Source organism: Diabrotica undecimpunctata, chromosome 1 (genome assembly GCF_040954645.1).
Source record: "Diabrotica undecimpunctata isolate CICGRU chromosome 1, icDiaUnde3, whole genome shotgun sequence".
In the NCBI taxonomy this organism is placed as follows: Eukaryota; Metazoa; Arthropoda; class Insecta; order Coleoptera; family Chrysomelidae; genus Diabrotica; species Diabrotica undecimpunctata.
In genome coordinates, this window is record NC_092803.1 from 54535262 (window position 1) to 54562123 (window position 26862).

The following is a 26862-nucleotide window of genomic DNA, read 5'->3' on the forward strand; positions in this document are numbered from 1 at the left end:
AGTTATTTACTTTTGATTTATCCAGATTTAGCTAGTTTTGATTTATCTTGTCATTTTTAGAGCCTTATATTTCTAAGCCTTATATTGTCCACTGTTATGGCTAAAATATGAATGTTGTTTTCTGCACTTGTAGTGTAAATGTTCATGTTTAATAATGTTGCAGATATATGTGATATACACGTGATATTAGGATATTAGATATCCTAACATTACGATTATTAGAAATATCCGCTGAGATATCCTTGATAAAAATTGATAAAAAACGGAAACAAATTTAAGCTTAAAAACCGGCTAGAACTTCTGTCTTAGAAAAGGAAATAACAATGAATGTAAGATTATAAACATATAAATCTCGACTATTCCAGTTTTTAATCAAAATTCCTAACAGTATTTTCTTCTATCACTACATACATTAACACACATTAAAATAAACATTAAACTAAACACCACTAGTTATTACGTCCTATTACATATCTCTCCTAGTCTTTGCATACCCACCGGACACGCCTTTTTATTTAGAGCCCATCCTTTATTTAGAATCTGCCGTGTAATTCTATTATATTATCTCCCCAAGATCAATGAATAGAATGTTTCTTTATTCCTGTACTTTTCCGTCAGTTGCTTTGCATCGAAAATCTCATCATTTGTTGATCTGTCCTGCACAAATTAAAATAACTTTTTGGATATTTCAGTTTCTTAACGTATAATTCTATCAATTACTACTATATTTTCATGGTGTTTAACTAATGCTGCACCTATGCTGTCTTTATTGGTTTAACTTGTTTTCTTTTAAATTCTTCGTTAAATAAACTGTCAAAATATTTGTGCTTTGTGCGCAGAGAGTTAAGTCCTAAAACACTGTTTTAAGAAAATGCGTTTCAAGTTTGCAATAATCTGTTCGAGTTATACTTTTGGAGATTTTATAAATTATTTTAAATATTTTTGATCAACTAAATATTTATTTATCTGAATAACATAATCAATAAATAATATAAACAAACCATGTAAGTATCATAGAAAAATATTAAACTTTTTCTTCATGGACTTAACACAATTTGCACAAATAACATGAAGTTAACACGCTTATCGCATAACACAAACTATTATAAAAAGCATAAAAAATAATATTTAATAATAATAATGGGATTCTTGAGACCAAAGTAAGTTTTAATAAATATTAATACAAGAAAATTTAGCAAGAAAAAAAACTTCTGTTTATTCATTTAAGTGACACTAAACCAAAAGTTCTGTTTAATAACAAAAATAAAGAAAAACTGATATGAAAAACGAATCAATATTTTTTTAAAGTTTTATTTAGTATTTACATTTTTTTCCTTTTTCCTGCCAGTTCGTTTCTTTGCTTTATTTTCTTGGTCAGCTGTCATTTTTTTGTGGTTTTCACATTTACTTTCTTTCTTTTGACAATTGGTTGCACTATCTCTTCATTTCCTTCATCAGGGTAGGTATCCTCTGTTTCATTTGAGATTGTTAAGTCTTTATAGAATTGGTGAAATACTGGTGAAATATATAAAAGCAGGTTGAGGAGGTCATTTTTTTCTTCTTAGGTATCGGATTTTTTCCTTGGTAACCTAAATTAGGGTTCATTTTGTTAATGGTTTCTTTGCCTCTTCTTTTAAAACTAATGCATTAAAACAGTTGATTGGGATCTAAAGAATTCTTACAGTATATTATTGCAGGCTTGTTTTTAACAAACTTCAGCCACTATACATCTCTCCAGCTAAAATTGTTTCCAACAACATCGTCTTTTCGCTGCTGAAGGTCGGTTTTTAGCAGCTTAGCAAAGTCAAAGAAGCTATCTTGATTCATCTCCTCTACAACAAAAGGGCGTTTCTTACCAGTGCTTTGTATAAGTTGCACCCAATCATGAGGATGTTGAATGTTTCCAGCAAAAGCTGTTTTCTTTTTCTCAATAAGAGCCTGTGATATATCGCAGTCCATATGCGTGTGGCCCGGTACCAAAAATTTATGGTTAATCTCTTCTAAGTTAGGGGAATTTTGCAGGGCTACCATACACACATCTACTTAAGTATTCTTGTTTTGATCACCGCATGTATCTGAGTACATGGTCAAACTTTTTACAACAGGCTTTATAGCTTCACAAATAAATTTATCTACATATGAGCCAACTTCATTAGCACCTCTGCCATCTACACCTTCATGCCAAAGGTAACAGCAAGTTGTGCCGTTACTGCAGTCGTAAACTGTTAGATCGAAAGTCCAAAGTTGTCGTTTATAGAAGGCCACAGAAGTATGCACGAGTGGAGTGGGAAGGCATTGCTGCATGTCAAATGTCACTCTTTCGGTTGAATCATTAACTTTAGAATTTTCTTTTTCTAACTTTTTAGACTCGTACGCATGCTCAGCGTTATCAAGGTGGTCATTTTTTTTAAACTCCCGATTTTCATTCTCAGAACATATTTTCAGTTGCACATCTAACTTATTATATTTTGAACAAGTATCTACTTTAGGCTTTTTAATTGTTAAATTTAAGTTGTGGAACTCCTTAGAAAACTTAGTATAGGTTACTGGTTTGGAACTGGTTTCAGATAGGGTACGCTTGTATTCATCATATAGTGCCACTATCGTCAAATGTGTAGAAACAAATTTTTTTCCACAATCTCGTCTTAAGTAGTGGCTTTTATAAGCCGGAATTTCAATTAAAAATTGATTTACTTTATTCTTTTCCAAAATTTAGTTTCTAGCAATCTCCGACTTTTTCCGAATACTTTTAAGAAACAGGTCTTGCAAACAACAACTCTGTTACCATCAACTTTAATGTGACTTGACACTAGTCTGTCTAAATTTGTCACTATTTTCTTTCCTTTCTCTTCTTGTTTAGGGTTCATTTTGATAATGACGCTATGAATCGACACCTCCTGTTATAGTCATTTATGTCCCAATAATCTGCGAAGACATTTTTACAGATATCGTCCGAAACCTTTTCAGTACACTTGTTCCTACACAAATCTAATTTTTTTAACTTTCTAGCTTTTACTGGTTTTCCTTTGCTTGTCTGGTATTCCATGCCTTGATTTTTTAAAGCATTTTTTTCTTCTCTTACTTTCCTGCTTTCACCTTTTAATCCTCTCTTTCTTCTAGTTTCAGCTTTTGTAAGAGAAACTTGTGCACGTATTGCTGTAATACAAGTACTGGATGTCTCAACAGAGTTTTCTTTTTCATAAGTACCTTGATTAATTTCATTTACAAAATTATCCGTGTCTTTATATTCTAATGATAAAACAGTTGGTTTTGTTTGTATATATGCTCCAAAATAATTAGCACTTACTAGTACCAAATCTGTGTAAGGGCCTTACTGTCCATCGACTTTCTTTCTTTATGTACTTCGTAATAATCACCTTATGACTCATAAGCAAGCAGGTCTTCGAGTGGACTGTAGTTGGCATCTGTGTCTGAGTCATCTAAATTAATCAGATCCATTAGATAAGGTGAAACACTTGGAGCAGGACTTGAACCTAAAACATTTTTTGTCATCTTCTATCAAAAATATCACTTTCTGTTAAACATCAACGGGAGAAAAGGTATTGTTATCTTCTGTTCTAATGGTAACGGAAGGAAATATTCAACAGATCATAATAAAAGTAAAATTTCAAAAATTATCTCTTTGAACAAAGAAAATTAGTTTTGCTTTGGAAACAATATCAAATTTTTTAAACTTTACCCGACAAAAAATAATGTTTTACTTTTGAGACAAGTTGCATTTCTCCCTCTTTATTATTTCCAGCAGAAAACAATTGTTTAGCAATAGCTCTTAACTGTAGCTCACTACAGTATGTTACTCTTAAGAAAAACAGTCCTATTTTGAACGATCTTTAAAAAAAAACAGAGAGAGCTTTATAATTGTTTTTTTGTGTAAAAGTGAAACGGTTAATTATTATCTACAATAGAAATGATGTAATAAGCATATTGTAAACATTTAGTATTCATTTAACAATCTATGAACACTAGCAGAATATAAGTAAACTAATGTTGAACTTAGTACTGAACTTTGTGGCAGACCTTGATTTAAAACTCTTGCTTCATGTACAATATTTCAAGGATATTTTAACTATAGTATTCTGTGATAATATATGTTTAATATCTTCTTCTTCCTATGTTGTCTCCATTAACGGAGGTTGGCGACCACATTTCTGAAAGTTTCTCTGTCTTTTGCAATGTAGAATAATTCGTCTACAGTCATGTTTGTCCAGTCTCGAACATTTCGCAGCCATGACTTCCTCTTTCTACCTATTCCCTTTTTGCCATCGACTCTACCCTGCATGATCACCTGCAGAAGACTATATTTATCATTCCTCAGTATGTGTCCAAGGTATGCAGTTTTGCGTACTTTTATTGTTCTCAGCAATTTTTTGTCTTAACCCATCCTTCTCAGCACTTTCTCACTGGTGACCCTGGCAGTCCATGGAACTCTCAACATTTTCCGGTATATCCTAAGTTCAAAGGCTTCAAGCTTCTTAACTATTTGCGCTTTTAACGTCCATATTTCTACCCCGTATATTAGTTGGGACCAGAGGTAAGATTCAACAAACCACAGTCTCAGCGCAGTATTCAGATTTGTGTCACAGAACAATTGCTTGAATTTTAAGAACGCTGTCCTTGCATTTCTATTCGTATTTATTATATTATTACAGATTTTATTATTGAATCCAAGTGAACACATTTTATATTAAAGCATATTAAGATCTACTATATCATAAGCTTCTTTTATATCCAGAAAGAAACAAACTATGTAGGTACCTATTTTTAGACAGCGAATTTGTATATTTGTAATTAACTTTATCACTACATCTAACGATCCAAGGCCTCTGCAAAATTCATACTTTTCCTTTTTTTGTATTGTTTCATATCTTATTTAATTTTTCTCAATCAGCAAACATTCTCCAACTCCACTTCTCATTACGTTTCCCTACATACCACAATTTGTATCATTCACCTAGATCTTTTGAGCTTTGTATTATATAATCTGCTTATATAAATTGTTTGAATGCAAGTAAGTCGTACACTTTTTCTTTTAATCATATTTACCAAGAAGTTTAGAATCTTCCTGGGGGTTATGAGCGCGATGATTGGTGGATTGAGTAGCTCAGAAGCCGCGTTCATGCCCACAGTAAGTCCCAAGCCCGGATAAAAGAGGAGGCTTGATGGGCCAGGTTAGCATCCTATCCATAGTAAAAGAAAACAAGGCTCAATTAACCGATAAAATACCTAGAAACCTGATAAAAACCTAAGATGACGAACCACGCAAAGAAAAGGTAAACGAGAAGAAAAAATAAGCCCACAATCAGATTAGCAACATGGAACATTACTTATTTCAATAACAAAGAGCAAGAGATAGTAGAAGAACTAATAAATAAAAACATAGACATTTGTGCAATCCAATAAACCAAGACGAAAGGTAAAGGCCAATGAGACTATAACCAATATTTTCTAGCATACAGTGGAGTAAAGAAGGAAGAACGAGCACGAGCAGAAGTAGGTATACTTGTCCATAAAAAATTTAAAGACAACATGAATAACTGCCGTTATATCTCCGAAAGAATAATACATATGAACATCACAATGGACTATCAAAAATTAAATGTTAAAAAAACAATTACAAACCATCCTGGATGAAATACCTCATGAAAAGCCCTTAATTCGCATGGGTGACTTTAATGCACAAATCGGAAATCAAATAGTTTCAGGAGTAAAACAAAGATTTATTGAAAACCATGTCAACGCAAATGGAAAACTCATGGCTAATCTCTATGCTTTTAACGCACTGAGAATCAATAATACATTTTTCGACCATAAGCTCCAGTATAAATATACATTTAAAAACTCCAGGGGACATAAATCTGATTGATTTTATAGACTCCGCAGACGCAGGGAGTGAACACAAACTGGTACTAGCAAAGCTAAGAATGAAAATACCACCAAAACATTTTTTTCAGGAAATCTCCGAGGAAAAATTCAATGTAGAGTCACTGTAGAACGACTCTATTTCTCTCACGAGAAATATACTCAAGGAGAATAGCTTAGCAAATAGAGCTGAAACAAATAGACGACATTAAAGATATAAACGCGAGCTGGGAGAAAATTAAAAACAACATTGAAGAAGCAGCAACAGAAGCTCTAGGAAAACGCAAGGTTATACTGAACAAAAAAACAACAACTGTACACCAAAGTTCAGAAAAGAAATAAAAAAGAAATCTAAAGAAAAACGAGAGACCTACACGAAGTACCAAACATCAAATACCCCAGAATCCCGAGACACTTATGAAAGAATACGAAATAAAACAAAGCAGTTGGTGAGAAGAACAAAAAAAATGAACACTGGAAGCAGTTTACAAAAAGGATGGAAAGCGACTTCTACAGTACACAAAAACAAATATGGAGATTCATAAGAAACCAACGGAAAGAAATGGCAGAATTGAAGGAATACAATAACATACCAGCAAACGAATGGGAAAGATAACTTACGGAACTGTTTAAAGCTAAGGAAAATAATAATCAACTCTATAACATATCTGAATTAGGGCACGAAATAGAAATCAGTTTTCAGGAAGTAGAAATAGCCATAAATTTACTCAAAAATAGAAAGTCACCAGGACCTGACGGAATAACCAACGAGCTTCTAAAACACTAATCAGAAAGTGTAACGCTACAGATGACAAAACTTATACAAAAACTAATATTGCAGATAACAAAACAGCATAATGATGTTTAAGAAAGAAAATAAAGACCCCAACAATTATAGAGATATAAATCTCCTAAACACTGCACTTAAGCTTATCACAAAAGTCCTAACCAACAAAATCAATAAACTAACAACTCTATCAGATGAACAACAAGTATTCAGATCCGAAAGATCCTGCGTAGACGCCGTATTTGCACTAAGACAAATCGCAGAAAAGAGCATCGAGTACAATAAACCAGCATATCTATGTTTATAGACCTGACAAAGGCTTTCGATCGCAACCAAGTGGAAGACGTCTTACATCTACTGTATTAAAAAAACATACCAATCAATATTATACAAACCATTAAAAATATTTACTTCCATAATCGACTACAGGCAAAGGTAAATGAAAAACTAACAGAGTGTATACCAGTTCAAATCGGAGTCAGGCAAGGGACTCGTAAGCCCACTTCTCTTTAATATAATAATGGACGAAATAATATAAGCAGTACGTAAAGGTCATGGCTACAGAGTAAAGAACAAAGAAATCCAAATATTAGGTTATGCAGACAACGCCACATTAATCGCCGAGAAGAAGACAAGAAGAACTCCAAAGATTAACACACATCTTCAATACAACAGCCAAGAAATACAATACAATAATATCAGCAGAAAAAAAAAACAAATGTATGACAACATCTAAATATCCACTACGATGTAAAATCAAAATTGATGGGAAGATAATAAAGCAGGAAGCAAGGTTTAGATATCTGGGAATAGGTATAACTCGTTACGGAGATGTTGAAGAAGAAGTACGACAACAAAGCTTAAAATCAAGTAAAGCGGCAGGATCTCTTAATGACACAGCCTGGAAGAACAAACACCTAAGACAAGACACAAAAACAAGAATGTATAAAGCAGCAATTAGACCTATATTAACACACATGGCGGAGACAAGAGCTGACAAATCTAAAACCAGACGACTACTAGAAACAACAGAGATGAAAATACTACGACGAATATCAGGGAAAAGTCTGTTGGATAGGGAGTGAAGCAAAAACATAAGAAGAGCATGCAATATAGAAGACATAAATGGATGGGTGAAAAAACGGAAACAAGCGTGGAAGGAACACATTAGAAGAATGGCAGAGGATAGTATAGTACGAATAGCACGAGGTAAGTCACAAAATGGATGAAGAAGTATTGGCAAACCAAGAAAAAGATGGTGCGACAATTTATACAATTAAGGAGGCTAATATTGAAAAAGAAACAGGCTGTAAAGCATACATACAAAAATGAAGAAGAAGACCAAGAAGTTTAGAATCTTTCAATATTCTAAGCAAGAAACTAATTCTCCAAGAACAGCGGGTTTGCATATTTTTTATGTGAGTGGTCCGGGACCTAACCAACTATCTGCTTTTATACAGATAGATCTTGATAGCTTCAACAAATCTTCTTAGATACTACAGATCTAGTTAAAAAAAATCTCTCCCAATTTCTGCTGCTCTTGGGGTTCAAAAGTGGTGTGTATGAACCGATTAACAACTCTGGTTGCATTATTTTTACGTTACCTGCTTATCTTGATCAGAATGTTTTGATTTTCACTACGTCAGCTTCGACAATATATCTTAGCGACTTACTTTAAATCTTTTCTTTCATCTACGTAGTTAATATTCACTCTTCCGTGTAATAATTTATTTTTTCCCTCAAAGTAGTAGGATTCGGTTTTCGTTTTAATATCTTCTCAAAAATTTTATACCCAACATTCAGCAATGAGATATCGCTATATTTAGCTACACCTTCGCTATGTTTATTTTTTTCAATTACTATTTTTATTAGGTTTATATGTTTTTTATTGGCTAAATCAAGTTTAACTTGAGAATATCCGTCAACCATAAGGAAAACACCAGGAAAAAAAAACTCATAATACTATCTCGATATGGTTAGTATTTGGTCTTACATTTAGTTTACTTTCAATAAACACCAAATTCTATATTTATGTGTATGTTATCTAAAAAAACATAAATGATGTAACCTCGATATAATATTGGCTAAGTAAAAGGGGTATTTTTTAATGTTTTTATTTATTAGGAGTGAACTTAATTTAAGACCAAATACTTACTATGTCGGGATAGAATTATGAGGCTTGTTTTGAGTTTTTCCTCAGGATTTACTATCGAATCACTAACAGGAGAATTTTACTGCTATACTCGGTTCGGTATTCCCAGTCCTAGAACTGTCTAGTGAATTTAGTAATTATTGTTTTGCGAAGTTAGTTACTTTTGGACAGACTAAAAGTGGCTGGAAATTACTATACAACCAAGCACACGTACTCATAGCTAATATTAATAGTAAACAAACTAAATAGTAAAAAAATAGAACTTTGCGAAATACCGACCATCAATATTTATTTATCTGCACTGTATTGTGTCGATGTATTAAATCACTTTCTCAGGTTTTGAAGCCAAGATATTCTTCTTCTCCCCGGTCCTCTCTTTCCAAATACCTTGCCCTGAAGAATGAGTTGCAACAAGCCGTATCTCTGTTCATTCCTCATAACATGGCCAAGATATTCTAGTTTGCGCTCTTTGATGGTGTTAATAATCTCGCGTTCCTTGCCTACGTAGGACCTCAACATTAGTCACACCATCCACTCATGAAATTCTTAAAATACGTCTGTAACACCACATCTCAAATGCCTCGAGTTTTCTTAAAAAAGCTTCGGAAAGTGTCCAGGCCTCTACTCCGTATAATAACGTAGAAAATACATAGCATCTAATGAGAGAGATTTTGGTAGCAAGTGGTAAATAGTGACTTCTGAAAAGAGATTTCATCATTATGAACGCCGATCTCGCTTTTCCTATGCGTTGTTATATTTCACTGGAGTGATCCCATTGGCTGTTAATGTTGGTACCAAGGTATGTGTAGCTGTCCACTCTGTCAATTGGATGTTGGTTAACCAAAAGCTGTGTATTTATTATTTCGCCCTTACTGACTACCATGTACTTTGTTTTCTTCGTATTGAGATCAAGTCCGTGTTCTCTACTTATATCTGATATACGCGACATTATTCTTTGCAAACCGTCCAGACTATCTGCAAAAACTACTGCGTCGTCATTATATCTAATGTTATTTAGACGTATTCCGTTGACTAATACGCCTTCTTGTAGTTCGCCTAGCGCTTGCTCGAAGATGTATTCAGAGTATGTATTAAATAACACCGGGGAGAGAATGCATCCTTGCCTCACTCCTCTATCTATGGAGATTGCCTCTGTTACTTGGTCATCCACTTTAATATTGGCTGTTTGGTTGTAATATAAATTGTAGATGATTCTTAAGTCCCTATCATCAAACCCCACTTATTTCAAGATGTTTATAAATTTACCATGCTTTACTCTATCAAATGCCTTTTTGTAGTCGATACAATAAAAATATATACTACCCAAAATTTAATGGGTTTAGTATACACTTCCACTATTTAGAATAATTCTTATTTTTTTAAAGAAAGAAGTCTGCAATAGTAGGATACTTGAGCTATTAATCCTGAGAAGTAGGAATTGTTGTGTTGTAGGTTTCCGACAATGAATCTGTCAAAATATGCCCGAGCTAAGCGAATGGAATATATTTACTGTCATTGTTATGTCATTATTGCGTGTGGTTGTCTTTTAAAGACGATTTACCTGCTATGATTTTTTCTGACGGATATTCTAAAGTTAAAGTTGATTTCATGTATTCGAATTGACTATCCTACAATAAAGTCGTATCAGGAACGCAATTCAGCAATATTGGAAATATTATTTTAAAGTCTTGAATTTTAAAATTTATAATATATGTATTAACTGTCAGTATAAATAAGGTTAAATGATAAAATAAATTATTAAGAGAATTTTTCACAGCAAAACACAACATTTGTGTATGAACTGTCAATATATAAACTGTTAATATAAATGAGGTTAAATGATTAAATAAATTAGTAAAAGAATTTTTCACAGCAAAACACAAAATTTGTTTGTATTATTAATGTAATTATAAGTTTAATTTTAAGAACGACTTCCGAAGTAGAAATCCAAACGTCAAAAATAAACTTATTTTAAACCTAGATTGTGGCTTATGCGAAATAAAAACAGTAATTGTATTAAGACGCCATAAGGAAATAGGTTCAGAACAATATTTATTTTTCTTGTTTGTATTTGCTTCATTAGGTATATTTTTCACAATATTTGCATTTTGTTATAAAAATTATTTAACAAATTTATTAATTTTAGTTGGCACAAAAAGTTGTATTTTCGTCCAAGGTTCAACCCATACGTCTACCAAAACCCGACATTTACGTACCAACTGGAACATCAGTTATTACTGCGGGATGGGGATATACAGTTGCAGGGGTAAATATATTAATACATAAATATATATAAATATATATATATATATATATATACATATATATATATATATATATATATATATATATATATATATATATATATATATATGTATATGTATATATATAATATATATGTATATATATATATATATATATATATATATATATATATATATATATATATATATATATATATATATATATATATATTATTAGAGATAGTTTTAATAAAAACTTTTAAATCATTTAATTTTATTTTTTATTTCTTATTTTCTAGGCTTCTAGAGGATCGGATGTGTTGATGGAAGTCAAGATCAACATAATTGACTGGAAAATATGTAATATGCTTTACAAGGCCAAACTAACAGAAAGAGTGATCTGTGCAGGAGATCTAAATGGAGGAGTAGATTCATGTCACGTAATAAATTAATTTATTAAAACCTGTATACATTTAATACTCCGCTGAATATAGACATTTAAAATAATAAAAATTCCCGGAAACCAAATATTAGTGAAGAGCTGGGATTTACTACTACAAATAAAGTTTTAAAAATCTCCATCGATTTTATGTGTGCTACGAGGACAAAATTTGAGGGTTTTCAGATTTAGCTCGAAACCAGTAAATTTTATCAAAAAAATCTCTAAACAAATTTGTAGATCTTGTAATTCTCTACAAAAATGATTTCCACACTTTTTTTCTTAAGAGCAACCATTCCTGAGATATGGCGATTCTAAGAATCACATTATACATGATAATGCACTATTTTCACGCCACCTGTGAGGTAGTGTACTCGGCGCGTTTTTTACCCATAATTGTGCGGTTGACCCTCGTTTCTAATATTGAATTAATTTATTATTAAACTGATCAAGTAATTTTTCACATATTTTATTATCTTCTTTAATGTTATAGTATGAAAGAATGTTATTTAGGATATTTTCAACGGTAATACTAAGATTCGCATCCATTACTTCATCAATAGCGAGCTCTTTTAATATTCTTAGTGCTAAAGTGAGTCGAAGTATTGCATGAGCTGGAACGGCTCTCGCGTAAGCATTACCATTAAGTATTTTCTCTAAAGATTTAGGTGCATAAACTTCAGCCAGTAAAGGGGGTAGGCGCAAAATCTTGCTCCAATAATATTTAAATGCATTCATTTTTTTTCGAATCCTAAGAAAACTAATAACTACTTTTAAAACATTTAAACGCAGAATGAAAGGTTACCTAATTACCGCGGGTCGAAAGACCCTCAGAATAAACAAAAATTTTCTTTTGAATAAAATATTTGAAATTAAAAATCACACTACATTTTCTCTTCTCTTTTCATCCCTCTAACTTATTAAAATAAACAATATAAAAGTTTTTAGGGACTTTTGGCCCTCGGTAATAATGTAATATTCAGTGTTTAAATTTTTAAAAAATACTTTTCTCAGGATTCGAAAAAAATTAATGCATTTAATTAACATTGGACCAAGCTTTTGCGCCTATCATCTTAAACCACTTCCTTGCGTAATATAACCGATTGCTTCAAAAAATGACATAAGCAAGTGAAATCCTTCTAGTCTTATATTCTTCAGATTGTTCAGGGGCAGCAGATACAGTCTCGCGAGCTTTCGCATACAGAGATTGATCAAAAGTAATTATACATACTTTGTGGTTATAACGTTTAGCATTCTTTAAAGCACAAAGTATATTGTATTGTAATTACTTGCTGGTTGAACAAATGGCAAAAATGTTATTTTTGACTTAGAAAAATGTAACCATTCCAACCAGGTAGAGAAGAATTTTTGTATTTCATGTCACATCAAGTTTTTTCAAAAAAGCAATTGCTACCGCAGCTTTCAAAGTATTTAGCCACCTGTCTTTTTCATTTAAGTATTTTTTATCAGACCAGACTTGACTTAAAATATCTTGGTATGTGTCAATTAAACAAATAAATTTTAATTGTCCAGGCTTCTGTGTAATAATAATTCTACTGCCATACTTCAATTTCAATCGTATTTTTATATTTCTGTCACCTAAAGCTACATCTTGGATATTAGAAGTAGTTATTAAATTCAACTTATATTACATAAACTATTTTTCCTAATTCATCTGTATATTTGAACTGATTATATCTTAATGGGTTCCAAACTATAAGTCGTGAAATAGTTCGGTACTACATAATCTTGCTCCAAATCGTTGGCTTCATTATTGGTATCTAATAAATCGGGTCGTAAAGCTGGAATCTCATCAAGTTTATAAATTGTATCATCCAATTAATCACCTGAGTCATAATCACTATTGTTATTTTGTAAAGCAGCTTCCATTTTTGTTTACTCCTCTGAAACCTTTGACTACCTCTGAAAGAGATAAAACTACGGAAGTTGATGGTGAATCTGTATCTGATCTCTGTCCAGAAGAAACTGAAACCACTCGGACTGTAGGTGATTAAGTCCTTGATGTTTGCGCAGCAGTTACTCTAGTAGCTAATATCGTCGGTTGTACGCAATAGTGGCTTAACTCAAAAATTGACAAAAAGAGCCTTATTTATGACCTGCAAAGCTGGTACGATAATATTAGCAAAAATTTCCGCTAGACATCACTAGTTCCCGCTATGACATGTTATCGGTTGAGATAAATTGTTTTTTGCAGTACTGGCCGTTTTTAGTTGTGCTGTGAAAGTTGAAACCTGTCGATATCGAGTTTCTATACAATACCGATACTTTTGAGTTGTGCCGCTATAGCAAACAATTTTAGATATTTTCAAAACTGTATCAGTGAGAATTTTGGAGTTCCTTTTTTTGGAAACGCTTTTTTTCCTTGCTGTGTTTTGTTTTCGATGTCCCTTTTGGTAGTGGCTTTTTTAGATATTATAGATCCGAGATATTTATATCCATTGCATGTTTTTGTGTTTCTAATTTCTAACTGTGGATCTTTTTCATCACCTCCTATTTTAGGATACTTTGTCTTTGACATATTCATATTCAGGCCCCATTTTTCATATTCTTTCTGTAGTTTTCTAAACATGTTGTCCATGTCTTCCTCGTCATTTGCTATGACTATCTGATCATCTGCGAAAAATAAAGTTGTTAGACATTTACCACCTCCTATGTATATTCCCATCCTGGATACTTGCTTCCTTCACTGCTCTAGCGATAATTAAATATATATTTTAAATAAGGTCGGAGATGTAGAATATCCTTGTTATACCCCCTTTGTTATTTTAAATGATTCAGAGATATAAAGTTTCCTTCTTTACCTACACTTCTTGCTTTTTTGTATATATTTGCGATATCATCCACATACTCTCTACTGAGACCTACTTAACTTTCGTCAATGTTTAAAAAAGTGTTTTCAAAGGTCCGTATCGTATTCCTTCTCTAAATCTACAAACAATAGATGAGTAGATAGATTCCTTGCCTTCCGTCTTTCAATTACCTGCTGCAGAACTAATAGACCATCCGTGCACGATCTTTCTGCACAAAATCCATTTTATGCTTCTATTACTTCGTATTCTGATTCTATTCTTGCTTTTATTATTCCTTACAACCCTCCCACTGAGCTGATAGCAGTTATTTCCCTATAATTAGAGTATTTGCGTTTATCCCCTTTTTTGTATATTGAGCTGATGTATCCAACATTCCAATCATCAGGGATATTTTGTCCTTTTAAGCATTTGTAAAATAAAAAGAGAAATCAAACGATTTCTACTTAGCAAAACCGAATTCAAATCTTAACCACTGTGTTTCCTAAAATTTGCGAAACAAACAGCTGGATGAATTAATCGGCAAGGGAATCTAAAATTGCATTCCACAAGCCGTTCATCCTAGTCAAAATTCGTAGTGAATTCAGTTTCTCGTACTTCCAACGAAGTAAATAACAAAACAGAATGACGGTATTAGATTTTTGTTTTGATAAAGTGCAGCAACAACCGTTGATACGTATTTCGACCTCCTTAAGTCTCTTCAGAACGGTATAGCCACTGCTCTGAACCAAAACAAAAATCTTTCCCGTCCTAGACAATAGTTATTAAAATAACTATATACAGACGTAACTACGCCATCTAAAAACAAAAAGAGAAATCAAACGATTTCTACTTAGCGAAACCGAATTCAAATCTTAACCACTGTGTTTCCTAAAATTTGCGAAACAAACAGCTGGATGAATTAATCGGCAAGGGAATCTAAAATTGCATTACACAAGCCGTTCATCCTAGTCAAAATTCGTAGTGAATTCAGTTTCTCGTACTTCCAACGAAGTAAATAACAAAACAGAATGACGGTATTAGATTTTTGTTTTGATAAAGTGCAGCAACAACCGTTGATACGTATTTCGACCTCCTTAAGTCTCTTCAGAACGGTATAGCCACTGCTCTGAACCAAAACAAAAATCTTTCCCGTCCTAGACAATGTTATTAAAATAACTATATACAGACGTAACTACGCCATCTAAAAACAAAAAGAGAAATCAAACGATTTCTACTTAGCGAAACCGAATTCAAATCTTAACCACTGTGTTTCCTAAAATTTGCGAAACAAACAGCTGGATGAATTAATCGGCAAGGGAATCTAAAATTGCATTCCACAAGCCGTTCATCCTAGTCAAAATTCGTAGTGAATTCAGTTTCTCGTACTTCCAACGAAGTAAATAACAAAACAGAATGACGGTATTAGATTTTTGTTTTGATAAAGTGCAGCAACAACCGTTGATACGTATTTCGACCTCCTTAAGTCTCTTCAGAACGGTATAGCTATATATATATATATATATTGAATTCGGTTTCGCTAAGTAGAAATCGTTTGATTTCTCTTTTTGTTTTTAGATGGCGTCGTTACGTCTGTATATAGTTATTTTAATAACTATTGTCTAGGACGGGAAAGATTTTTGTTTTGGTTCAGAGCAGTGGCTATACCGTTCTGAAGAGACTTAAGGAGGTCGAAATACGTATCAACGGTTGTTGCTGCACTTTATCAAAACAAAAATCTAATACTGTCATTCTGTTTTGTTATTTACTTCGTTGGAAGTACGAGAAACTGAATTCACTACGAATTTTGACTAGGATGAACGGCTTGTGGAATGCAATTTTAGATTCCCTTGCCGACTAATTCATCCAGCTGTTTGTTTCGCAAATTTTAGGAAACACAGTGGTTAAGATTTGAATTCGGTTTCGCTAAGTAGAAATCGTTTGATTTCTCTTTTTGTTTTTAGATGGCGTAGTTACGTCTGTATATAGTTATTTTAATAACTATTGTCTAGGACGGGAAAGATTTTTGTTTTGGTTCAGAGCAGTGGCTATACCGTTCTGAAGAGACTTAAGGAGGTCGAAATACGTATCAACGGTTGTTGCTGCACTTTATCAAAACAAAAATCTAATACCGTCATTCTGTTTTGTTATTTACTTCGTTGGAAGTACGAGAAACTGAATTCACTACGAATTTTGACTAGGATAAACGGCTTGTGGAATGCAATTTTAGATTCCCTTGCCGATTAATTCATCCAGCTGTTTGTTTCGCAAATTTTAGGAAACACAGTGGTTAAGATTTGAATTCGGTTTCGCTAAGTAGAAATCGTTTGATTTCTCTTTTTGTTTTTAGATGGCGTAGTTACGTCTGTATATAGTTATTTTAATAACTATTGTCTAGGACGGGAAAGATTTTTGTTTTGGTTCAGAGCAGTGGCTATACCGTTCTGAAGAGACTTAAGGAGGTCGAAATACGTATCAACAGTTGTTGCTGCACTTTATCAAAACAAAAATCTAATACCGTCATTCTGTTTTGTTATTTACTTCGTTGGAAGTACGAGAAACTGAATTCACTACGAATTTTGACTAGGATGAACGGCTTGTGGAATGCAATTTTAGATTCCCTTGCCGATTAATTCATCCAGCTGTTTGTTTCGCAAATTTTAGGAAACACAGTGGTTAAGATTTGAATTCGGTTTCGCTAAGTAGAAATCGTTTGATTTCTCTTTTTGTTTTTAGATGGCGTAGTTACGTCTGTATATAGTTATTTTAATAACTATTGTCTAGGACGGGAAAGATTTTTGTTTTGGTTCAGAGCAGTGGCTATACCGTTCTGAAGAGACTTAAGGAGGTCGAAATACGTATCAACGGTTGTTGCTGCAATTTATCAAAACAAAAATCTAATACTGTCATTCTGTTTTGTTATTTACTTCGTTGGAAGTACGAGAAACTGAATTCACTACGAATTTTGACTAGGATGAACGGCTTGTGGAATGCAATTTTAGATTCCCTTGCCGATTAATTCATCCAGCTGTTTGTTTCGCAAATTTTAGGAAACACAGTGGTTAAGATTTGAATTCGGTTTCGCTAAGTAGAAATCGTTTGATTTCTCTTTTTGTTTTTAGATGGCGTAGTTACGTCTGTATATAGTTATTTTAATAACTATTGTCTAGGACGGGAAAGATTTTTGTTTTGGTTCAGAGCAGTGGCTATACCGTTCTGAAGAGACTTAAGGAGGTCGAAATACGTATCAACGGTTGTTGCTGCACTTTATCAAAACAAAAATCTAATACCGTCATTCTGTTTTGTTATTTACTTCGTTGGAAGTACGAGAAACTGAATTCACTACGAATTTTGACTAGGATAAACGGCTTGTGGAATGCAATTTTAGATTCCCTTGCCGATTAATTCATCCAGCTGTTTGTTTCGCAAATTTTAGGAAACACAGTGGTTAAGATTTGAATTCGGTTTCGCTAAGTAGAAATCGTTTGATTTCTCTTTTTGTTTTTAGATGGCGTAGTTACGTCTGTATATAGTTATTTTAATAACTATTGTCTAGGACGGGAAAGATTTTTGTTTTGGTTCAGAGCAGTGGCTATACCGTTCTGAAGAGACTTAAGGAGGTCGAAATACGTATCAACAGTTGTTGCTGCACTTTATCAAAACAAAAATCTAATACCGTCATTCTGTTTTGTTATTTACTTCGTTGGAAGTACGAGAAACTGAATTCACTACGAATTTTGACTAGGATGAACGGCTTGTGGAATGCAATTTTAGATTCCCTTGCCGATTAATTCATCCAGCTGTTTGTTTCGCAAATTTTAGGAAACACAGTGGTTAAGATTTGAATTCGGTTTCGCTAAGTAGAAATCGTTTGATTTCTCTTTTTGTTTTTAGATGGCGTAGTTACGTCTGTATATAGTTATTTTAATAACTATTGTCTAGGACGGGAAAGATTTTTGTTTTGGTTCAGAGCAGTGGCTATACCGTTCTGAAGAGACTTAAGGAGGTCGAAATACGTATCAACGGTTGTTGCTGCACTTTATCAAAACAAAAATCTAATACCGTCATTCTGATTTGTAAAATAGTTTAACCAACATCTCGTATAATATTTTTGGTCCATACTTTACTAACTCAATTTGGATGTCTTCAGATCCTACTGCTTTACTGTTTTTCGATCTTTTGAGGGCATCGCTTAACTCTCCGATTGTTATCTCAATTATTTGTGTATGTTCGGACATTTCTTTCATTTCGATCTCTTGGAATTTACCTCTATCCTCTGTCAGTAAGACCCTCCATTCGGCTCGCGGAGATAAGAATACGGCCGAGTCAATTCACCCTGCCTGTCGTAAAAGGCGACTAATCGGAAGAAAATGAGAGGTGGAGAGCCATCGCTTGAGGTGTCGGGTTTGTAGAAACGCACGCAGGGTGCTTTGGTGTTACGGTCACCGGTCTACATTTCTAGTATCTGAGACGAGACTCTCGTGGTACCACTCTACTCTTATTTCCACAAGAGCCAGGTGCGGTTGAACACGCTGCGACTTTGACGCAATCCTTCCCCATTAGGGGTGCTGAGACCGGCATGTATCCACCTTGGGAGATACAAGAGTGGTAGAATAGAGATCCTCGGCGACGACTTGCCTCCGTGCAAGGAAGAATTTCTCTAACTGCGTTCACCTTTCCGCCCCCGGGTGGGGGGACTAACGGATGGGTGTGCGTAATCGCCAACGCAGGTACTACGGAGAGGGTGGAGATCCGCGATGTTTCGTGCAATGCGCCACCCTCATAATGGTGTCGGACTCTAAGGGCCAGTAGTTCCGCTTACGGTCGTATGCCGAAAGGCCAGGTAAACCAGGGTCCTGCCAATGTTTTCATTGGAGGGAACACGAATTCTTTTAATGTCAGTAAGACCTCATAATGGTGTTTCCACTATTTTAGATCTACTAACTGTAAGTTGAATTTTTCCTCTCCTTCCCTCCGGAGAGACTTTATCACCTTCCAAGCTTACCCAACTCTTGTTTCACCTATATACCTATCCACCTCTGTACATCTTCGTTCCCACATCTCATTTTTAATTTTCACTACTTCCTTTTTTACATCTAGATTTAATTTTTTATATATTTTGTAATATTCCTCCTTTCTCGTTGACATTCATTTCTGATAAGCAATTTTCTTCTTGTTTACTAATGTTTGCATATTCTCTGGCCACCATTCTTGATTTTTTACTTGCAGCCTCATGAATGCATTTTTTAAGTTACTGGTATAATTCTTCCGCTGATATATATTTTCTCGATCTACATTTTGTAATTTTGTGGCCAGCCGTAATTTGTAAAAAATTTCGCTGATTCTTCTTTTAAGCTTTCTAGGTTATATTTAAGAGATGTTACTTTTTGTTCCTTTTCTATACTAACTTCCACGTTGGCCATAAGTAAACGATGGTCGAATCCACATTCTGATTCACGGTATACCCTTACGTCAGTTGCTTTCAGCTGGGAAGTTTGACGTTGGATTACTTGGTCGGTTATCGAGCGCAGATTCCTGGTAGGTTGTATCCATGTAAATTTGTGGATGTCTCTATGTTGAAAAAATCCATTCCAAATTTGGAGGGACATTGTTTCACAAAAATCTCTAAGACGCATTCCGTTGTCATTGGTTATTTGTTCCCCTAATATAAAGATTTCACAGTTTTCTTTAACTTCAGAGAGTATTTCATTCATCTTGTTGTAGAAATCGTCTTTACTTTCTGGATTTGCATTTTCATTTGGGGCATAAACTCAGACAATTACGATGTTGTGCCCATTCTTTTTTATTTCCAGTATTAGCAGTTGTTCATTTACTTCAGTCCACGATTTAATATTGTTTTTCAGATTTTTTTGAATGGCAATAGAGACTCCTCTCTTAGCTCTGTTATCTTCATTATACTCACTCCACTGTAGATACTTATATATTCTCCTATCTCTTCATTTCCTTTTCTCTTTTTTTTTAATTTATATTTAAATGGGAATAAGCCACAATTAAAGGTTAAAATACGTTTATTGACGTTTTTTTTTTTTGGTCTTTTTCTCTATTTTTCTTTCCGCTAATTCGTTGAATACTATTGCTTGTTTGGTAACAAGTCCTTGTACATTCCATGTAGCTAATATCATTTTCCTTTTCCGTTGCATTAGTCGTCTTTGTTATGATCCATCCTTTGTATTTCGAGGCTTCTGGTCGAAATTTTTAGCATCTAGTTCTTTTGACAAGGGATGAGTTGCTAGCCCATCGCCTCAACCCTCCTCATTTATCCAGGCTTGGAACCAGCACCGGCATTTACTGAGCTACTCAATCCACCCAGCACTTACCGGAGGCGAATTTATTTGTTAGTTAATAAGAAATAAAATGTAGTTTGTAGAATATGTATGTAGAAGAATTGTTAATAGATGCTGACATTTACTTAAGTAATTATTAGCTTGTTTCTATTTGGTTCCGTCGTCGTAATATCCTGATTTACAAATATTTATTCTTAAATTATTGTTTTGAAAGAACTTATCTACTTATGTTATGGTTTCTTGTGATTCCATAAATTGATAAAAATAAGCTAGGGAACTATTTTGCATATTACGCTTGAGAGAGGGAAGTTCAGTTGAAGTTTTAAATGGATTTTATATGTATTCTGTTTGTCATGTAGAATTTTTTTTTAAATATTAGCTACTTCTAGAACCTGAGATTCATATTTACATGTAGAATTAAACAAGTCTACATATGTTAACCTATTTTTAGCTGAAATTGTGCTTTGTTCTGATTAGAGATAGCAAATAATTTTTCTTTAGGTTCAATTTGCCGTTTTTGGTGAAATATTTTGAAAGTACAACAAATTGTGTATTTAAACATGTTTATTTTATTTTTCCTTAACAATTACTATAAGTATGTACTACTGAACTAGTATGAAATATTTACTATTACAGGGCGATTCGGGAGGACCACTGGAGTTAAATGGTACATTAATTGGCGTCGTATCCTCCGGAGGAATTTGTGGAGCACCCTTTTCACCTGGAATTTATACCAAAGTATCAGATTTTGTATCATGGATTAACAAAAACATTGACATTTAGTGCCTATCGAAAATAATTATTGTAAACTAATTAGTATTATAGTTGTGGCAGAAAATCTCTTTAATAAAATATTGAGACTATTTGTTACAAAAATTATAATAAACTAAGTATAGTTAACAATAAATTTTAAAATAAATGAAAATATTTCAATAAAAATTTTCTGCATATCTACTCTTTTACTATATGTTTGTTATTATCTGGAAATATCTCCCGACAAAAATCATATTAATTATTGTTTACTTATAGCCCAGGGAAATAAGCTTTTTTTTTCGTGGCACTCGTTCGGCCAGGCAAATGACAGTTGTTTTAGTAGTATTGATAACAAAAACCTGTATGCTTCCTTCAGTCGATTTTTTTGACTTAATTAGTTATTAACAAATTAAAGTCAAAAAACGGTAATTTTTCGCCTTTTTCACCTATCGGCAAAAAGTGAAGCATTTGAAACAATTAAAGACAACAACATTTGAAGAAAGTAAGAAATTTATTAGTCATATAAAATTCTTTAAAATAGAGTTTTTTAAATGATTCTATCCTTATTTATTGCTTTTAAAATTGCAAAATGAATCAAAAATGTTGGTTTTATATAAATGTTATTACCTTTTTTAAAAATAAACCTACAACCATCACATTTTAAGGACTACATGACCATGTAGTGCTTAAAATATAACCAAAATTTCAAAGCAATCGGTCAAAAAGTTAAAAAGTTATTTAATTTGTTTATTCAAAATTTAATTTTTTTGCAATAATATAAGTCAGAAAATTATGTAGTTATAGTAATTATATGGACAGCTTATATAAAAAAGAGATTTAAGTACTTGATAATTATTATTGTAAAAAACTAAGGAAAAATTATTTTAAATATTTCAAAATATTTTTGCAAAAACATATCGATTTATTGCATATAAACAATTGGAATAACTTTTTAACCAATGGCTACAAAAAAAATATTATTTCCTATTTAGAAAGGCTGTATTTCTTTAGAAATTTAGAAGAAAAAATTTTAACCTAGTGCACGTTATGACGAAGTTAGTGCATGTTTTTTTTTTAATTGATAGCTGTTTTGTTTGTAACAATTAAGAGATCTTATTAGGATAATCTGAAAAAAACATATTTTAAGGTTTGGTTTAGTTGAAGAAATTTAGCTAAAAGTTTAACCATGTCATCGAGAGCACAGCCTATACTGGACATGTTAAAAAACGATAAACTTGAGCCAGAAGCAAATCCGAGCCGTGGTAAATTTTATTTAAATTTTTAATATTGCTGAATACTTTGGGCCGTATTACCAATGATTAATTTAACTTCAAAAACATTACATGATTATTACATCATTTCTATTGTAGATAATAATTAGCCGTTTCACTTTTACACCAAAAAAATTAATAAAGATCTCTTTGTTATTTTTGTAATATATCGTTCAAAATATGACAGTTTTTCTTAACAGTAACGTACTGTAGTGAGCTACAGTTAAGAGCTATTGCTCAACCATTATTGTTTTCTGTTGAAAATAGTAAAGAAGAGGGAATGCAACTTTCCTCAAAAGTAAAACCTTATTTTTTGTCGGGTAAAGTTTAAAATGTTGAATATTATTTCCAAAGCAAAACTAGATTTCTTTATTCAAAGAGATAATTTTTGAAATTTTACTTTTATTATGATTTGTTGAATAGTCCCTTCTGTTACCATTAGAACATGATATGGGAACCTTTACTCTCGTTGATGTTTAACTGAAAGTGATATTACAATTGTATATTGTTTCCAAAGCAAAACTCATTTATTCAAAGAGATAATGTCTAAAATACTTATAAATATATATATATATATATATATATATATATATATATATATATATATATATATATATATATATATATAAAAGATAACATCTTTTAGCGAAAGCCGCTATCGCTTTATTAAATTAAATAACCAAATATATGGCTTAGGAGGACAAATTCGTTAAACTTTCTGTGCTCGAATCGGTATCAATAAAGTGTTATGATCATTTCGGCCCAGCCTCATCAGACACTTTGGGCTGATACAAATTCAAACTCGGAAAGTCCAACGAATGTCTCCCAAAACTTCACTACAACAGTAGTTAGCTACAAAGGCGCCACCTGCTTTGGCGGCCGTGAACGAAAACGATATGATAATATCGTTTTCTGTATCCTTTGCGCTATGCGAAATGTGTAAAAGATAAAATCTTTTAGCGAAACCCGCTATCGCTTTATTAAATTAAATAACCAAATATATGGCTTAGGAGGACAAATTCGTTAAACTTCCCGTGCTCGAATCGGTATCAATAAAGTGTTATGATCATTTCGGCCTAGCCCAGCCTCATCAGACACTTTGGGCTGATACAAATTCAAACTCGGAAAGTCCAACGAATGTCTCCCAAAACTTCACTACAACAGTAGTTAGCTACAAAGGCGCCACCTGCTTTGGCGGCCGTGAACGAAAACGATATGATAATATCGTTTTCTGTATCCTTTGCGCTATGCGAAATGTGTAAAAGATAAAATCTTTTAGCGAAACCCGCTATCGCTTTATTAAATTAAATAACCAAATATATGGCTTAGGAGGACAAATTCGTTAAACTTCCCGTGCTCGAATCGGTATCAATAAAGTGTTATGATCATTTCGGCCTAGCCCAGCCTCATCAGACACTTTGGGCTGATACAAATTCAAACTCGGAATGTCCAACGAATGTCTCCCAAAACTTCACTACAACAGTAGTTAGCTACAAAGGCGCCACCTGCTTTGGCGGCCGTGAACGAAAACGATATGATAATATCATTTTCTGTATCCTTTGCGCTATGCGAAATGTGTAAAAGATAAAATCTTTTAGCGAAAGCCGCTATCGCTTTAATAAATTAAATAACCAAATATATGGCTTAGGAGTTTGAATACATACATTTTTATGTACAGCATTTCTTTCTTACGTGTTTCTATGTTAGATATTTTATACATTTTCTATCATTTTATGTACATTTCTTTTTTACGTGATTCTAAGAACTTTTAAATTTTCTCAATTTATATTTTACGAGTAACTTTTAATCAACCTCGTATATATTTTATCTACAACGAATAGTCTAATACCAAAAATTCGTTGATTTTTCAATTTATATATTACTAGTAATTTGCGAGTAACTTCGTATATTATATAGTTAAACTTATAAATCTTTATAAATATTCTAACCAGCGGATGTGCATTTCCCTTTAACATTTCTCACACGGTCGTCGAAAACACGTGCAACAATTTTTCAAGAATCAGCTTGTTAGTCATATAGGTATACATATACGGCTGGACGTAATATGATGCGAAACACTGCTAACGCGAACTTTAGCGGATATTATTACATTCCTTTTTAACATTCTCCCACGATTCAGCGTTTTAACAGTCGAGATTATCCGGTGAACGTATAAACAAGCTTCAGCTTGCAATTCTCGATAATTTCCAGTCGAGTTACGTCATACCAGCCTGCCTATTTAATGAACGAATCCATTCTGTTATACTCAGTCTGCAGTTCACCTTTGTAATAACGTGTTCGTTTTGTGTTACAAAAAATTTGTGCTACAAGTAAAACAGTTTAAACAAAGTAAGTACTATTTTATATTTTAGAGGGCTTGTATTTGATTTTATACACCATCATTCTAAGTTTGTCATTATGTATGTAATTTATTTCTGCATTATTTAAAACATGCAATATTATTTGTAAATATGTTGTTTAATTTTCTCGTTTTTAAAATGGAACAGTGCATTTGACAAATAATAAAGTAATTGTTGATTAAAAAAAATAGAGACATACAAAAAATATTTTAAAATTTTGGTTTTATACCACATCTGTTATCCATTTTTTTTTCCAGGTTTTTTTCATATTGTTTATTAATTTATGTATTATTTAAAACATGCAATTTTATACATTTTCTATCATTATTTTCCATGCTTTCTGCCTTACGTGTTTCTATGTCATATATTTTATACATTTTCATTCATTATTGTCCATGCTTTCTGCCTTATGTGTTTCTATGTCAGGTATTTCATACATTTTTATGTACAGCATTTCTTTCTTACGTGTTTCTACGTCGGATATTTTATACATTTTCCATCATTTTATGTACAGCTTTTCTGTCTTACATGTTTCTATGTCAGATATTTTATACATTTTCTATCATTATTGTCCATGCTTTCTGCCTTACGTGTTTGTATTTCAGATATTTCACACATTTTCTATCATTTTATGTACAGCGTTTATTTTTTATGTGTTTCTATGTCGGATATTGTGTACATTCTCCATCATTATTGTCCATGCTTTCTGTCTTACATGCTTTTATATCAGATATTTTATACATGTTTTTCTATCATTTCATGTACATCATTTCTGTCTTAGAGTTACCGTAGTGTATTGTGGTAGTCATTTCTTTACTCGATGGCTGAGTTTTTCTTTTATCTAACATAATATATTTACTTTCAATTTTCACATCCAAAGTATATACTCTAAAACTATATATACTCTATAATTATATATACTCTAAAAATGTATTTAATTTAATTTTTCTTTGTTAATACACCCGAAATATTTTAACGTTGAATATTTGATGGTCCTTTACGGAGTATAAAAAGATTGGTCGACATTTTCTTGCACGGATTTACGCCTGTGTACCTTCACGAAGGGAGTTGTACTTAAACCTATTAGTTGATCGTGAGACGGGACCTGCAAAGTGCGCTGTCAACTAGGGTTAAGTATATACAGTGCATTCCGTATGTTTTATAAACATGATCAGGGGAAATTGTTGCCTGATGGCTATCGAAGAACCGTCTATGACCAACATATATTCTTACAGAGACCAATGTTTATTATCCACTTTAAAACAATAAATTACTTGCTCGTCGTAGATAAACTATAGTATGCACATATTTACGCTTTCCTTTCACCTTCTATTTAACGCCTTGTACGTCAAAATCGGATAAATAACAACGAAGATATATTGTAATGGTCTTTTGGCACGTTAGTTTGTTTGAACATAATTTATGGATGGTAATCATTCGTTGGTTAGTCTTCGTCATAATTGGAATATATCTGAATATCATTGTAAAATGGTAATTGTTGTAGATAAAATATAATATGCAACAAATCGTAAAATAGTCATCTTGGAGATTTATGTATAGTAGTGGATATGTAGATAAGACTCTTGAGTAATTATACGTTCAGATGAGATCTGTGTGTATTAGTGAGTGTTCAGCGGAGACTCTTGTCGAATTATACGTTCAGTGGAGATTTGTGTATAGTTGTGGTCGTTTAGATGTGGCTTGTAGAGAACGTTTAGGTCCTTGTCGGTTTGTGATCATCCAACTCATATCTATGTCGAGTAATATACGTTAGTTGTTTGAACATACTGGAAGAATGGTAAAGTCGTTTTTAGTCCTCGTTATAATTGGATTATATCTGAATATCGTTGTAAAATAGTAATTGT

At 32.8% G+C, this 26862-nt stretch overlaps 1 protein-coding gene across 1 annotated transcript in view; it reads left to right on the forward strand.

Annotated features, from left to right (window-relative positions):
• Nucleotides 1–21555, forward strand: part of LOC140447602 (transmembrane protease serine 9-like) — an 81700-nt gene extending 60145 nt beyond the window's left edge. The window contains exons 10-12 of the mRNA XM_072540389.1: nt 10966–11085; nt 11362–11502; nt 21250–21555. Coding sequence (XP_072396490.1) covers nt 10966–11085; nt 11362–11502; nt 21250–21396 — 408 coding nt within the window. The 3' untranslated portion in view covers nt 21397–21555. The remainder of the gene's footprint in view (nt 1–10965; nt 11086–11361; nt 11503–21249) is intronic.
• The last annotated feature ends 5307 nt before the right edge of the window (nt 21556–26862 follow it).